We start from the raw sequence: 14,863 nt of genomic DNA, 5'->3' as shown, positions 1-14,863 counted from the left end.
CCCACGTCGCACACCGGGCAACCTGTTTCAAGTGCCCTTTAAAATCAGAGTTTTGAAACGCCAGTCTTGAAGTGCTGTAAATGTTGGTTGCATAATAGACGTGTGATTGAATTAGGCTTGATTGAAGTGAATGCTGGCGAGACTTGAGAGCACTTATAGGCTCTGGGTGGGAAGGCTCTTAACTAGCCCTTCTGAGGGTGGAGATTAGGCCTAACATTCAGGTTGTTTTATCCCAAAACTCTTAGATCACTTCCTTTCCTTGTCTCCTTTTCTTTGCAAACATGCACTCAGGCAAAGGACTGCATTTTTGTGCACAACATAGAAATTGAATAGAAATGGAAAACCCTGACATTCTTCTCTTTCTTTTTTTCTCTCTCTTTCAAACCCTCCATTCCTAAGTCATTTTAGATCAGGAGACAAGGAGACAAGGGGACATCTTGGGATGTAGCCATGCCTCCTGTTGGTCTCCCAGTGCCAGGAGTCCTCTGAACGCTCAGTGGAGAGGAGAGACCAACCGAACAGACTGATTCCACTGACTGAGCAGAGCAGCCGATGGCACGGGCAGTGGCGGCTGGTGAGTCGTCGAGGGTAAGTTCATGCGAGGCAGCTGTTTCTTCTCGCCCTCTGTCGAGGCATCCGCGCAACGACTCGGCAGCGAGCGAGCCCAGGGAACAACGAGGGAAGAGAAGGAGGGAGGAGAGGGAAAAATCAATCACAATGCGATCAGTCAATGCAGGACCATAAACACTGAGAGGGAGGGCGAACGGGAGTGCATTTCCACCGCGTTATCGGATTTTTTTTAATCAGCTCAAGAGACGGATAGATCCTTTGGGGGTTCTTCCTTCTACAGTCATGTGGGAATACAAAGGGTAGAAATTGGCAATGTGCTGTACTGAAAAGAAAACATGCATTTGTGTACAACTGATAACTAAAGAAAAAGGGTTGAGGCAGGGGATGCCTCGACAGGGAATATTAGGCTTTATTTTCCGTATTCTCAATTAAACAGAGAGTTGTTATGTTGAGTTGAGCTGCCTTCGTATGCCAGGTGGAAGACTGTATTTTCATCTAGTCTATTCATTTCGGTTGAGATTCAGAGTCGGAATTGAGGATGAAATCCATTGAGGTTCAGAAATCCTTTTTTTTTTTTTTTCAAGGAAGGTCAAAACAGCAGCATACATTCATACAGTAACAGTGTGCCATAGGTCGTGGACGAATTCCCACTAGGTTTCCCTGGCCGGTGTCCCAGCAGTCCCTTATTAAAAACAATGTACAGTATATTGTTGTAACAAAGGCCTTCATGGACGTCAGCCTGTGACACCTTTCACCTGGGTGGAATGGGGAGGACAATATCAAAACACTTTTCAATTTTTCTTTCCTTCTCCATATAAAGTGTAGCACTTTATACAGTCTCCCTCTCTCCTTCTAACTACCCTCCAGTGATGTATCCTGGGTAACACTTCAGTACCGCTGCCCGAAATAAGGATGACACAACACATTCATAAACAATTCATTGCACCTTTCCTACCTATATTTAAACATAAATGCTTAACCCAACGACTGCTGGTAGGCTCTGTGTAGTGCTCTTGCAAAGTTCTAAATAATGAATAGACTAAATAGTAAATAGACTATTGGTCCAAGGAGGAATGTATCTGGTGTGGAGAGTAAGAGGGCTTGCCCAGCCTAGCAGCAGTAGTTAATGGCCCAGTGTTTGGTTGGATGAGACTAAACGGCTGGATGGAGCTCATTCATTAGCTGTCTGCCTCGCAGGTGGCCCTGGTGTGTGTGTGTGTGTGTGTGTGTGTGTGTGTGTGTGTGTGTGTGTGTGTGTGTGTGTGTGTGTGTGTGTGTGTGTGTGTGTGTGTGTGTGTGTGTGTGTGTGTGTGTGTGTGTGTGTGTGTGTTCATGGGTGCATGAACTGTATGTATGTTGTGAATCCGACTGCAAGAGGTTTCCCTTGGGGGTCCACGACGACCAACCGGTGACCGATGTCAATTAAAAATCCCCTTCATCAAGTGAGACGAGATCCTCTGGCTTGGAATGATGACACTTAAACAACCGCTGCCATTCCCCACTCACTGTTGCACATTTCCCTGTCTGCATTGAGCGTGGGTGTCAGTGCAGATATGAGGCTTTTCACACTGGCAGGCAGAGTGGAACGACGCATTGGCTCACACCACCCGCCGTGACATTTTGGATCAATTTCCGGGTCCTGCTCACACAGTTGCTTTACAATGTGGTGCCATTGCTGCTCGGTGGAAATACTTGCTCGTGTAGCACTGCGTTATGCTGAGTTTCCGGACATGTATATTATTAGTCATTTATGCCCGTGAGACTCCATCGGCTCCCTCCTGTTGTAACGCTAAACTTGCCAGGGTCAAACGTGCACAGAAATTATGTTCTTAAAGATAGATAGGTGTGCTCAAAGGGTATAGCCTACTGATCCATTTTATAATAACTGTAGCCTATGATAAGGACTATGGGGGATGTGTTGCAGGCACAGGCAGTGTCTAGGCTGCAATGCTGCTATATCATATTGTCCCCAAATAAAACCCGCAGAAAATCCTGCAAGACAGAGGCAAGAGGTGTAGGGCTAAGGCAAGCACCGCCGACTCTCCCGTGGACAATGCTGTGTGGCATGCATGTGGTGCAGATTAGGAGGATCGTTTTTCGTTGAAAGGCAGTGAGTGCGTGTCTGCTGCAATTACCTGATTGGTGGGAGAATCTCTAAAAATGGACGTGCTGCACAGATGCATGTTCGTGGTCCCAAACAAAGACTCCTTGAAGTTATTCTGGTGTAAAACTACAGCGCGGAGCAATCAAAAGAACATTGATTGCATGAGGGCAGACTGACACCATGTGTCCCTAAATTGATGGTGGGGGAAGAAGCCGTCTTTCTCTCACATTGGCTGTAACACACACACACACGCACACGAACTACACAAAAGGCTACGCACTTCACAAAAGGCTACACACTCACACCCCTCCCCGCTTCTTCTGCTCTCATATTCTTTTTGCAGTAGCCTATGATGCATCATTGACAGCCCCCCGTTCCCCCATGACGGAATACTAGGGCTGCAAATAGACAGGTTATCAATTATTATCTGTCATCTATCTCGCCAAGGTCGGGAGCGAGACCACAGTATCCGAGGCAACCTTTTGAACCAGGAGCGGTGCAAGGCATTTCTCGCTGAATCGCCAGTGTTGCCCAAGTCAAAAGCCCCCTGAGGCCGGGGGAATCGTGCATTTTCACTCCACCAGAGCTGCACCCACTACACGCTTTCTTCGGGATCGCTCCGTGTGAAACGCGAGCAGAAAAAAAGAAAGTGAAATGGAACTGAGTGGCTGTGAGAAACGTTGACAGTATTTCCACTTGCGGTGCGTAAAGGGGGAACAGCGGCAGGAGTAGCCTAGTCTTAACCATCACATCTATTCCTCGTGCTATATCTAATCAATTAACTTTAGCTGATTTTCAATTCATTATTTGTATTTAGGCTACGTAGAGCCTAGGTGAGTTTTGGTGTTTATTATTCTCTTACACGGATTGTATGCTTTAAATGTGTGTGTTTTTTAAACTTGATGTCTGATATGCATAGACTAGGCTAATTGATCGAATTAATTATAGCTCTTTCACTGTGTGCATGTAAAGCAACCATCATACAAGATCATGATATTTTCAGCCATGTGCTATATAGTCATATAGGTAGCCTGCCCTAGTGATTCATATAAAATGTGATTCTCATATGGATTTGAGGTATAGGCTATTGCCTCACTCACCAGACAGCACGGTTTTTGTCGTTGTGCCCATGTAACCGCCGTTAATTGTTGGCGTCCTGACGCTTAGCATACATTAAAAGATACAAATCAATGCAACGGTTTTTATCTCTGGATTTCTGTCAATTGATAAGCACCGCACGTTGTATGGCAGCTCTACACCTAGGAGCTAATGCTTGGAATTTGTTTTATTGTTGCACCAACTATGCTCATGTCTGCCTGTGTGTGTGTGTGTGTGTGTGTGTGTGTATGTGTGTGTGTCTGTCTGTATCTACCTACTTACAGTACATAACTACCATAGTTGTATAGCTAATTAAGTTGCATTACTGTAGAAGCGTTATTTGTTTGTTTTGGAATTTAATCCTCTTTATCAGTCTGATCCCGCCTTAGTTATACACTGCCACTCTTATCCCTGCAATCAATAATAAGTTGTTAGGAGGTCACGAAATGGTCCGCCTAAAATCGTCAGGTCTTGTGTCATGGTCCCCTGTTTTTTTTGTCTAGTTCCCAGTTTGTTCCCCGGGACGTTTTTTTAGGACATTCTTGTGACATTGTGTCATGGTCCCCTGGAGGTTTAATCTAGTTCCTGGTTTGTCCCGAGGACGTTCTTTGGACGTTGTGTCATAGTCTCCTAGAGGTTTTGTCTTGTTCCCGGTTTGTCCCGAGGATGTTCTTGGGATGTTGTGTCATAGTATCCTGGAGGTTTTGTCTTGTCCCCGGGGCGTCCCGAGGACATTGTGTCTTGGTCCTCTGGAAGTTTTTGTCTAGTTACCGTGTTTGTCCTGGGGACGTCACCTGATGGTCTCATAAACAGCAGCATTGTGTATTTTTATTCATACAGTTTTAAGATTTAACATGTCCTCAGCTGGGATTTGAACTCAAAATCTCTTGGTTCATAGCATTCCGATAATCCTGCTTCTCCACCATGTCTGTATTAGTGACTGATTTAGACAAAACCTCCAGGGGACCATGACACAACGTCCCAAGAACATCCTGAAAACGTCTTTGGGGAAATCCTTGAGGAAACTAGAAAAAAATCCCCCTTGGGACGATCACGCGATGTCGTAAAGACTAGTAAAATGAACATCCTGAGAACGTTCTAAAATTATCCTGACATGGTCCTCAGTGATGTCCTAGGAACTTAAAGGGAACTAGACAAAGGTCCCAAGGAGAACGTTCCCTTGGGATCGTCATGCGGTGTTCTTAGAATGTTCTCAGAACGTCAGAGGGATAACGTTGCACCGAAACCCTTAAGGGACCTGATGGAAACGTGGTTGAATGTCCTCAGAAATGTCTCTGGTTTGTTGGGATTAAAATTGGTGAGTTCCAGGGTACCTCAACCAACTGTTATGTTGTAGGTGGGTGGAACTGTCTCCAAAACATATTCTTTTAGCAATACATAAACATGGAACATCATTCAATTGTTTTCCTGCTTGCTTTTAATAAGATGTTGGAACCCCTGATTTCGGCCTCCTCCTGAAGGAGTCTCCAACTTTGTATAGAATAGTGTTGTTTTGCTCTGGAGCAAGGTCAGCATTGCCCACAACACTCCACACAAACAATGTGAAGGAATTGTGTAAAAAAAAAAATCTTGCTTTTTGTCTTAGACTGAGGGACCATTTTGACTCCCACTTGAGAGCAACAATAGCCCCAGGGAGGACAGCTGTGATCTGCCATTTTCTAATCCGTCTTGTTTAATTGAAAGACTCCCCATTCAAACCCCCTCGCTGACTGTCAAGCAGGTTTTCTGACCACAGACATACACAGACCTCAGTTTGTTTGAGGCACCCCCTTCCTCTCCTCTCCACGCACGCACGCACGCACACACACACACACACACACACACACACACACACACACACACACACACACACACACACACACACACACACACACACACACACACACACACACACACACACACACACACACACACACACACACACACACACACACACACCTCTCGCTCTCTCCCTCTTTTAAGGAGAATCTGGCTCCTCTAGATAAACATGTCTTTTCCCCAATGAAAGACGAGCACTCTGTTGGCATTTTACCTCCCTCACTCTAGGGTTGTCTTGTCAAGTATCTTGGCACTTGTATTTTCCCTACACAAACAGCAAGCATCTATATGCTCAGGGAAGCACTTTCTTTTTGAGGGATTACGTAACACATTTATGCACCACACATAACAGCTGCATTACTGCTACACTATGTCAATTGCAAGTTGGTATCACCACATACCCTATTTCAACCTGTAGATGTTGATGTAAGCTGACATAAGCAGTTGTAAATGTTTGTACGGTGCATGGTGTTATAAATCAGTCATCAATGTCTTATATATATATATCGAGAGAGAGAGAGAGCCTTATTATTTTGTCTTTTGTTTTCCTCCATATTGTACATATTCTGATTCCTAAATTTCAAAATCCGTCAGACCTCAACAGGGGTCTAATGTCAAGATGAGATGCACCTATATATATATCATATGTATCAATCTACACAACAGATGGTGTGGGACATGGACTTATCCCCACATTGCACTGCTGTTGAGGTATGATAACCTCCGACACATTTCGATATTGGTGCCAATTATCACTGCATTAGAATGTATGGCACATTTTTTTGTGAACATTCTCTTGGCAAAACAAAATAAGAAAATGAGAACCTCACTGTCACATTTTTGCTATTCTTCAGTACCTACATTAAGACGGCTAGCAATACCTTTCCAGAAACTTCTAGAACCTGATCTCATCGCCTGCTGGTTAGAATAATTAGCTGCTAGCAGAGAAGGCTAACAGTTAGTACCACTGTACCCATGGAGAGAGTCTGTTCCAGGCTTGGCTTCTCACCTGTATGCTCGGAATGCTAGCGAGACTGGCTGTGTGCGTGGTTGGCCAAAGTCAGCACTAGTTAGTTACTTTGGCATCATCCTCTCTGTAGGTATGGGTTTTCAGCAGTAGTTGGCCTCCAGAGTAGCGCAGCGGTCTAAGGCATTGCATCGCAGTACAAGTGTCACTATAGTACCTGGTTCGAATCCAGGCTGTATCACATCCGGCCGTGATTGGGAGTCCCATAGGGCGGCACACAATTGGCCCAGCGTCGTCCGGGTTTGGCCAGAGTAGGCCATCATTGTAAATAAAAATTTGTTCATAATTGACTTGCCTAGTTAAATAAAGTTTTATTTTTTTATATAATTGAAAAAATAACAATTCTGTGCCAGAATAGGCCTATCAAGGTTTTGTATGTGTGGGCTATAATAATGAAGGAACCACTTCCAATGTGTGTCCACTCACTGGCAAATTTGGCTTACACAAGTTGGCCTACCATGCCTGTAAACCCTATGCTAAAGCAATGGAATCAGGAAAATAGATTAGTGTCTAGGTTCGGGTCCTCGTAGGCCGCTGGTTGTCCTGCTGGTTTTTGGCTTTTAACCTGTGACTAATTTCTACCTGGAACAAGGTGTGTGCTCTCTCCAGGAAACCAGTAACATTAATTTATCAATTAAATGCCAAAGAGAAACAAAAAAACAGCAATACTGCAGAACATGAGGGCCTGAGTTGTGCTCCCCAGGAGTTTTAAAATGTCATTCATTATCATGGACAGCTATGTGTTTTACCATTGAATTTGACTACATGGCATTCAGAGCTCTTATCAATTTTAATGGAATAAATGCATTAATTATTTAAATTGAATCCATTTTAATATAGTCTATTAAAATAGCTAAGAAACGACCCTGAGCTCATTCAGTACTATCGTTTTCTGTTGTTGTTAAACTTCAACTATGTGTTCTTTCAGGTTTGTCCACATCAGACGTCACAATGATGACTCCAAGAGACCCAAAGCCCAAGAAGAAACCGCCGAAAGACAGCTTGACTCTGTTGCCATGCTTCTATTTTGTAGAGGTGGGTAGAAAGATCAGCGTTATGATACAAAAGAAACGGGGAAATTGGACATGTAACAACATGTTATCATGATAATCTTTGGTTGTATCTGATTGATTGATTGACTGAACGAATGAACGAACAGACAAATGAATGAACCCACTAACAAACACATATTGATTAACTCCATCAGAATATATTTGTCTGGCGCTCTGCGTTTCTCTCCCTCTCTGTGTCTTCTGGTTTGTCATTATCATGGGCGGATACATTTGGGTCAATACGCTGAAGCTGAGGATGAACTGCTTTCCTATCTTTTCCGGTCACATGTCATTATTCTAAACGATCTGAACCTCATCTATTCAAGTATGTAGTTAGTCTATTTAGGGGAACCCTTCTGGTTCAAGACGCGAAACCTCTATATAGTTATCTTTCAGGTCAGAGATAGTGGTAGTAAGTATAGTGACAAGTCTGACAGCAACCTTTCAGCTACACTTGCACTTCCTGTTTCCTGTTTCCCAGCTGCCCATTGTGGCTTCTTCTATGGTGTCGCTCTACTTCCTGGAGCTGACGGACCTGCTCCAGCCTGCCCAGGTAGGCTTCCGTTGCCATGACCGCATGCTGAGCATGCCCTACGTTGACGGTGGAGATGAGCTCATCCCTCTACTCATGCTGCTCAGCCTGGCCTTCGCTGGCCCCGCCGCTTCGGTGAGTACACCCCTCTGAACACACTTGCACTCGTGCAGAGACACACCACACACACACACACACACACACACACACACACACACACACACACACACACACACACACACACACACACACACACACACACACACACACACACACACACACACACACAAACACACAATGCTGCTCTGCCTGCATAAGTACCCATCTAAACACTCTCACACATGGCCTATGTGAAACACTATGTATAATTAAGCCATTATACACTCAAACTATATGGTGAAAAACATTCAGACAAAGTATAGTTGTCAAATATATAGGCTTACATTCAAATCAGACCATATAACATGGGACCAAGTTCACAATTACAACAATCTAATACTCAAATAGCCCAGTCTCTGAGATGGTGTTCAACACAATGAGCAAGTCCAAATGTATTGATTAGTGCTGCCGTATCTCTGATTGTGTGATCTTGTTGTCTGGTCAGATCATGATGGGCGAGGGCCTGGTCTACTTCATGCAGTCACGCCTTAAGATCCGCCCCGGGGTGGAGGGCAGCATCAACGCCGGCGGGTGCAACTTCAACTCCTTCCTTCGGCGAACAGTGCGCTTCGTAGGTATGGTCCCACACTGTGGAGGAATGTCGCTTGTTCAGGGATATCTCCAGTGTGACATTGACTCCCTCTCGCTCGTTCTTTCTTGTTTTCACTACTCTCTCTTTCCACTCCCGTCACTCCTCCGCTCCCTCCTCTTTTCTCAATCTCCCCGTATTTCTCTTCACATCACCACACACCCCTCTCTCTGTATTTCCGCTCTCCCTCTTCCTCCCTCTCTTTTCCTCTCATTGACCGTCCTCTCTTTTCACTCCCCTTTTTCTCTCTCGCCCTCTGTCTCTCCAGGTGTCCATGTGTTTGGGTTGTGTGCCACGGCTCTAATGACTGATGTGATTCAGTTGGCCACAGGTTATCACACTCCCTTCTTCCTGACTGTGTGCAAGCCCAACTACACACAGCCAGGGGTGGCCTGTGATAAAAACCCCTACATCACCAAGGACATCTGCTCCGGTCACGACCAGCACGCCATCGTCTCTGCCAGGTAGCTACATGACATGACATAACATAACCACCTGACCCAGGAAGGATTAAGGTTCTGTTACAGTATCCATACTAGAATACCAGTTTGAATTACGCAATTGTTTTTGGCATTCATTGTTAGTCGTATGCTCGTCTGGATAATGGAACATAGCTTTTGTGTGTCCTCGTCTCTGTGTATCACTAATGCCGGAAGTCCCGATCAAAAAGACAGAGTGGTTCAAAGGCTCTCACTGAGGCAATATAAACACTGTAAAGGGGGGGGGGAATGAATGATAGATATGAATTTAATGGGTTTTCAAGGAAATGATGCACTAAGTATTGGAATGCAGCCTTGGACAGAACATTGTATATCCTCTGGCAGAGGATGAGTCTCAATACCTACTTTTCTTGTTTTCTTCCTCTCTGGACCACTGATCTGAACCAACTGGCTAGGTGAAATCCAAGACAAGTTTTCTGTTCCTCCATTTTGCTTCCAGATAATCCATCTCATCCAGTCTTAGATATACTAAGTGATCAGGAATTGGTGTTAGTAAGGAAGCCATTTTGGGGTGTTTCAACACAGATTCACAGATCAGTCATAGACAGATAAACAAGGATGTTTCGACACTGTACGCTTAGACAGATACAGCACACCTTGAGAACATCACCACAACAACAATAACACGCATTGTAGCAATGTGTAGGTGTGATCTTTATTTCACACTAGCACTGTTTTCTCCCCTTTCACATTGTGATCAAAGCTAGCTAGCAAGCATTTCGCTACACTCGCATTTAACATCTGCTAACCATGTGTATGTGACAAATAAAATTTGATTTGATTTGATTTGATTTTGTGGGACATATGGTGTCTGTCTGTCTGTCTGTCTGTCTGTCTGTCTGTCTGTCTGTCTGTGTCTGTGTCTGTGTCTGTGTCTGTGTCTCTGTCTGTCTGCTGCTCTTGCATTTCATCTCGCCACAAACACACTTTCTCTTTCTCGTCAGGAAAACCTTTCCCTCCCAGCACGCAACCCTGTCTGCCTTTGCTGCTGTGTACATATCAGTAAGTACACCTCCTGCAACAAATGCACTGTATCAAGTGTCACTGGATAGGTTTCCATCCATTGGCAACATATTTTCAAGCCAGTAATCAAACTCTGCACAAAAACGATGCATTTTCCCACCAGATATGGGTTTCCATCAAATGGACTTGTTGCGGATAAAAGGACGTCCGTGATGACGTTGTGCACATAAACATTGATTTTGCAGTTAAGTTCCCATGTATCGAATTTTAAAAAACAACAATAACCTAAGTGGGTTTCCAGCGCATTTTCAAATGTACTGATGGTTTTGTCACAGAAATGTTTTGCGCTATATAGCGAGTGTGCCCACTCTGGTCTTGGCACATGCACTCAAGCCAACAGCTCACAGATACAGTGTGGGCACTCTGAGTAGGTTACCGACAGTACGTGATGACATTATTATGGACAAAAGAGCAAGATCGTTTGTATTTGTCAAACGGCAGCCAAGCTTCTATCATCATGTCACCAGAATAAGACCCTCGGTATTTATTGGAAAGGAGCATCAAGATCACCACCCGGTGAAGTTCATCATCATTTAAAAAAAATCTGTAGCCTAATAAACTGCATTCTTTCCCGAGTTGTAGTGGGAGGACCACAGAACATATCATCGCGTGACTCCAAGTTTACTTTGATATGACGGTTATTACGTACGCTCAGTAGCAAGTTGATTAGGCACACCCAACTACTTTTTAATTCATTTTTTAAATTTCACCTTTATTTAACCAGGTAAGCTTGCTGAGAACAAGTTCTCATTTACAACTGTGACCTGGCCAAGATAAAGCAAAGCAGTGCGACAGAAACAACAACACAGAGTTATACATGGAATAAACAAGTGTACAGTCAATAACACAATAGAGAAAAAATCAATTCTATATACAGTGTGTGCAAACGGCAAGGAGGTGAGGCAATAAATAGGCCATAGTAGCAAAGTAATTACAATTTAGCAGATTAACACTGGAATGATAGATGAGCAGATGATGGTGTGGAAGTAGTGATACTTGTGAGCAAAAAGAGCAGCAAGGTAAATAAAAAACAAAATGGGGATGAGGTAGGTAGATTGGGTGGACTATTTACAGATGGACTATGTACAGCTGCAGCAATCGGTTAGCTGCTCAGATAGCTGATGTTTAAAGTTAGTGAGGGAAATGTAAGTCTCCAGCTTCAGCGATTTTTGCAATTTGTTCCAGTCACTGGCAGCAGAGAACTGGAAGGATAGGCGGCCAAAGGAGGTGTTGGCTTTGGGGATGACCAGTGAGATGCGGGCTACGGGTGGGTGTTGTTATCATTACCAGTAAGCTGAGATAAGCCAGTGGGTCTGGCGACAAATATGTAGCGAGGGCCTGCCGACTAGAGCATACAGGTCGCAGTGGTGGGTGTTATAAGGCGCTTTGGTAACAAAACGGATGACACTGTGATAGACTACATCCAATTTGCTGAGTAGAGTATTGGAAGCTATTTTGTAGATGACATCGCAGAGGATTGGTAGGATAGTCAGTTTTACTAGGGTAAGTTTGGCGGCTTGAGTGAAGGAGGCTTTGTTGCGGAATAGAAAGCCGATTCTAGATTTGATTTTGGATTGGAGATGTTTAATATGAGTCTGGAAGGAGAGTTTACTGTCTAACCAGACACCTAGGTATTTGTAGTTGTCCACATATTCAAGGTCCGAACCGTCCAGAGTAGTGATGCTAGTCGGGCGGGCGGGTGCGGGCAGCGAACGGTTGAAAAACATGCATTTGGTTTTGCTCGCATTTAAGAGCATTTGGAGGCCACAGAAGGAGTGTTGTATGGCATTGAAGCTTTTTTGGAGGTTAGTTAACACAGTGTCCAAAGAAGGGCCAGATGTATACAGAACGGTGTCATCTGGGTAGAGGTGGATCAGGGAATCACCAGCTGCAAGAGCGACATCGTTGATATATACAGAGAAAAGAGTCGGCCCGAGAATTGAACACTGTGGTACCCCCATAGAGACTGCCAGAGGTCCGGACAACAGGCCCTTCGATTTTACACACTGACCTCTGTCTACGAAGTAGTTGGTGAACCAGGCGAGGCAGTCATTTGTGAAACCAAGGCTATTGAGTCTGCCGATAAGAATGCGGTGATTGACAGAGTTGAAAGCCTTGGCCAGGTCGATAACGACGGCTGCACAGTACTGTCTTTTATCCATGGCGTTTATGATATCGTTTAGTACCTTGAGCATGGCTGAAGTGCACCCGTGACAGCTCGGAAACCGGATTGCACAGCGGAGAAGGTACGATGGGATTCAAAATGGTCAGTGATCTGTTTATTATGAATATAGGTCTGTAACAGTTAGGGTCTAGAGTGTCACCCCCTTTGAAGAGGGGGATGACCGCGTCAGCTCTCCAATTTTTAAGGATCTCGGACGAAACGAAAGAGAGGTTGAACAGACTGGTAATAGGGGTTGCAACAATGGTGGTGGATCATTTTTAGAAAGAGAGGTTCCAGATTGTCTAGCCCAGCTGATTTGTACGGGTCCAGGTTTTGCAGCTCTTTCAGAACATCTGTGATCTGGATTTGGGTGAAGGAGAAGCTGGGGAGGCTCGGGCAAGTAGCTGCGAGGGGTGCGGAGCTGTTGGCTGGGGTTGGGGTAGCTAGGAGGAAAGCATGGCCTTCCGTAGAGAAATGCTTATTGAAATTTTCGATTATCATGGATTTATCGGTGGTGACCGTGTCGCCTAGCCTCAGTGCAGTGGGCAGCTGGGAGGAGGTGCTCTTGTTCTCCATGGACTTTACAGTGTCCCAAAATCCTTTGGAGTTAGAGCTACAGGATGCAAATGTCTGTTTGAGAAAGCTATCCTTTGCTTTCCTGACTGAGTGTGTGTATTGGTTCATGACTTCCCTGAACAGTTGCATATCGTGGGGACTATTCGATGCTATTGCAGTCCGCAACAGGATGTTTTTGTGCTGGTCAAGGTCAGTCAGGTCTGGAGTGAACAAAGGGCTATATATGTTCTTAGTTCTACATTTGTTGAAAGGGGCATGCTTATTTAAGATGGTGAGGAAATTACTTTTAAAGAACGACCAGGCATCCTTGACTGGCGGGATGAGGTCAATATCCTTCCAGGATACCTGGGCCAGGTCGATTAGAAAGGCCTGCTCGCAGCAGTGTTTTAGGGAGCGTTTGACGGTGATGAGGGGTGGTCGTTTGACCGCGGACCCGTAGCGGATGCGGGCAATGAGGCAGTGATCGCTGAGATCCTGATTGAAAACAGCAGAGGTGTATTTGGAGGGCAAGTTGGTCAGGATAATATCTATGAGGGTGCCCATGTTTACGGATTTAGGGTTGTACCTGGTGGGTTCCTTGTCCTTGTCCTTGTCCTTCTGTAGCACAGTTGGTAGAGCATGGCGCTTGTAATGCCAGGGTAGTGGGTTCGATTCCCGGGACCACCCATACGTAGAATGTATGCACACATGACTGTAAGTTGCTTTGGATAAAAGCGTCTGCTAAATGGCATATATTATTATTATTATTATAATTTGTGTGAGATTGAGGGCATCTAGTTTAGATTGTAGGACTGCTGGGGTGTTAAGCATATCCCAGTTTAGGCCACCTAACAGAACAAACTCTGAAGATAGATGGGGGGCAATCTATTCACATATGGTGTCCAGGGCACAGCTGGGAGTGGAGGGGGGGGGGGTCTATAACAGGCGGCAACAGTGAGAGACTTATTTCTGGAGAGATTCATTTTTTTAATGAGAAGCTCGAACTGTTTGGGCATAGACCTGGAAAGTATGACAGAACTTTGCAAGCTATCTCTGCAGTAGATTGCAACTCCTCCCCCTTTGGCAGTTCTATCTTGATGGAAAATGTTGTAGTTGGGTATGGAAATCTCTGAATTTTTGGTTGCCTTCCTAAGCCAGGATCCAGACAATGCAAAGACATCAGGGTTCGCGGAGTGTGCTAAAGCGGTGAGTAAAACAAACTTAGGGAGGAGGCTTCTGATGTTAACATGCATGAAACCAAGGCTTTTTCGATTACAGAAGTGAACAAATGAGAGTGCCTGGGGACACGCAGGGCCTGGGTTAGCCTCCACATCACCTGAGGAACAGAGGAGGAGTAGGATGAGGGTACGGCTAAAAGCTAGCAAAACTGGTCGTCTAGTGCGTTGGGGACAGAGAATAATAGGAGCAGATTTCTGATCGTGGTAGAATAGATACAGGGCATACAGTGGTTTGGTGGGGTGCGGGTACAGTGGAGGTAAGCCCAGGCACTGAGTGATGATAAGAGAGGTTGCATCTTTGAACACGCTGGTTATACTGGGTGAGGTCACTGCATGTGTGGGAGGTGGGACAAAGGAGGTATCTAAGGAATGTACAGTGGGACTAGGGGCTCCGCAGTAAACTAAAACAATGA

At 44.9% G+C, this 14,863-nt stretch overlaps 1 protein-coding gene across 3 annotated transcripts in view; it reads left to right on the top strand.

Annotated features, from left to right (window-relative positions):
• Positions 1 to 2,103: 2,103 nt before the first annotated feature.
• Positions 2,104 to 14,863, top strand: part of plppr3b (phospholipid phosphatase related 3b) — a 31,287-nt gene continuing 18,527 nt past the window's right edge. Inside the window, exons 1-6 of one of the 3 annotated variants that reach the window (XM_035776833.2) lie at positions 2,104 to 2,873; positions 7,567 to 7,673; positions 8,172 to 8,357; positions 8,827 to 8,956; positions 9,239 to 9,434; positions 10,415 to 10,472. In XM_035776833.2, the coding sequence (XP_035632726.1) occupies positions 7,590 to 7,673; positions 8,172 to 8,357; positions 8,827 to 8,956; positions 9,239 to 9,434; positions 10,415 to 10,472 (654 nt within the window). In that variant the 5' untranslated portion in view covers positions 2,104 to 2,873; positions 7,567 to 7,589. Of the gene's footprint in view, positions 2,874 to 2,903; positions 3,508 to 7,566; positions 7,674 to 8,171; positions 8,358 to 8,826; positions 8,957 to 9,238; positions 9,435 to 10,414; positions 10,473 to 14,863 lie in introns of those variants that run through there. The other 2 variants (XM_035776828.2, XM_035776822.2) reach the window with 2 other exon arrangements.

Source organism: Oncorhynchus keta, chromosome 1 (genome assembly GCF_023373465.1).
Source record: "Oncorhynchus keta strain PuntledgeMale-10-30-2019 chromosome 1, Oket_V2, whole genome shotgun sequence".
Taxonomy (NCBI): domain Eukaryota; kingdom Metazoa; phylum Chordata; class Actinopteri; order Salmoniformes; family Salmonidae; genus Oncorhynchus; species Oncorhynchus keta.
This window is presented reverse-complemented; position numbering and strand designations above follow the sequence as displayed.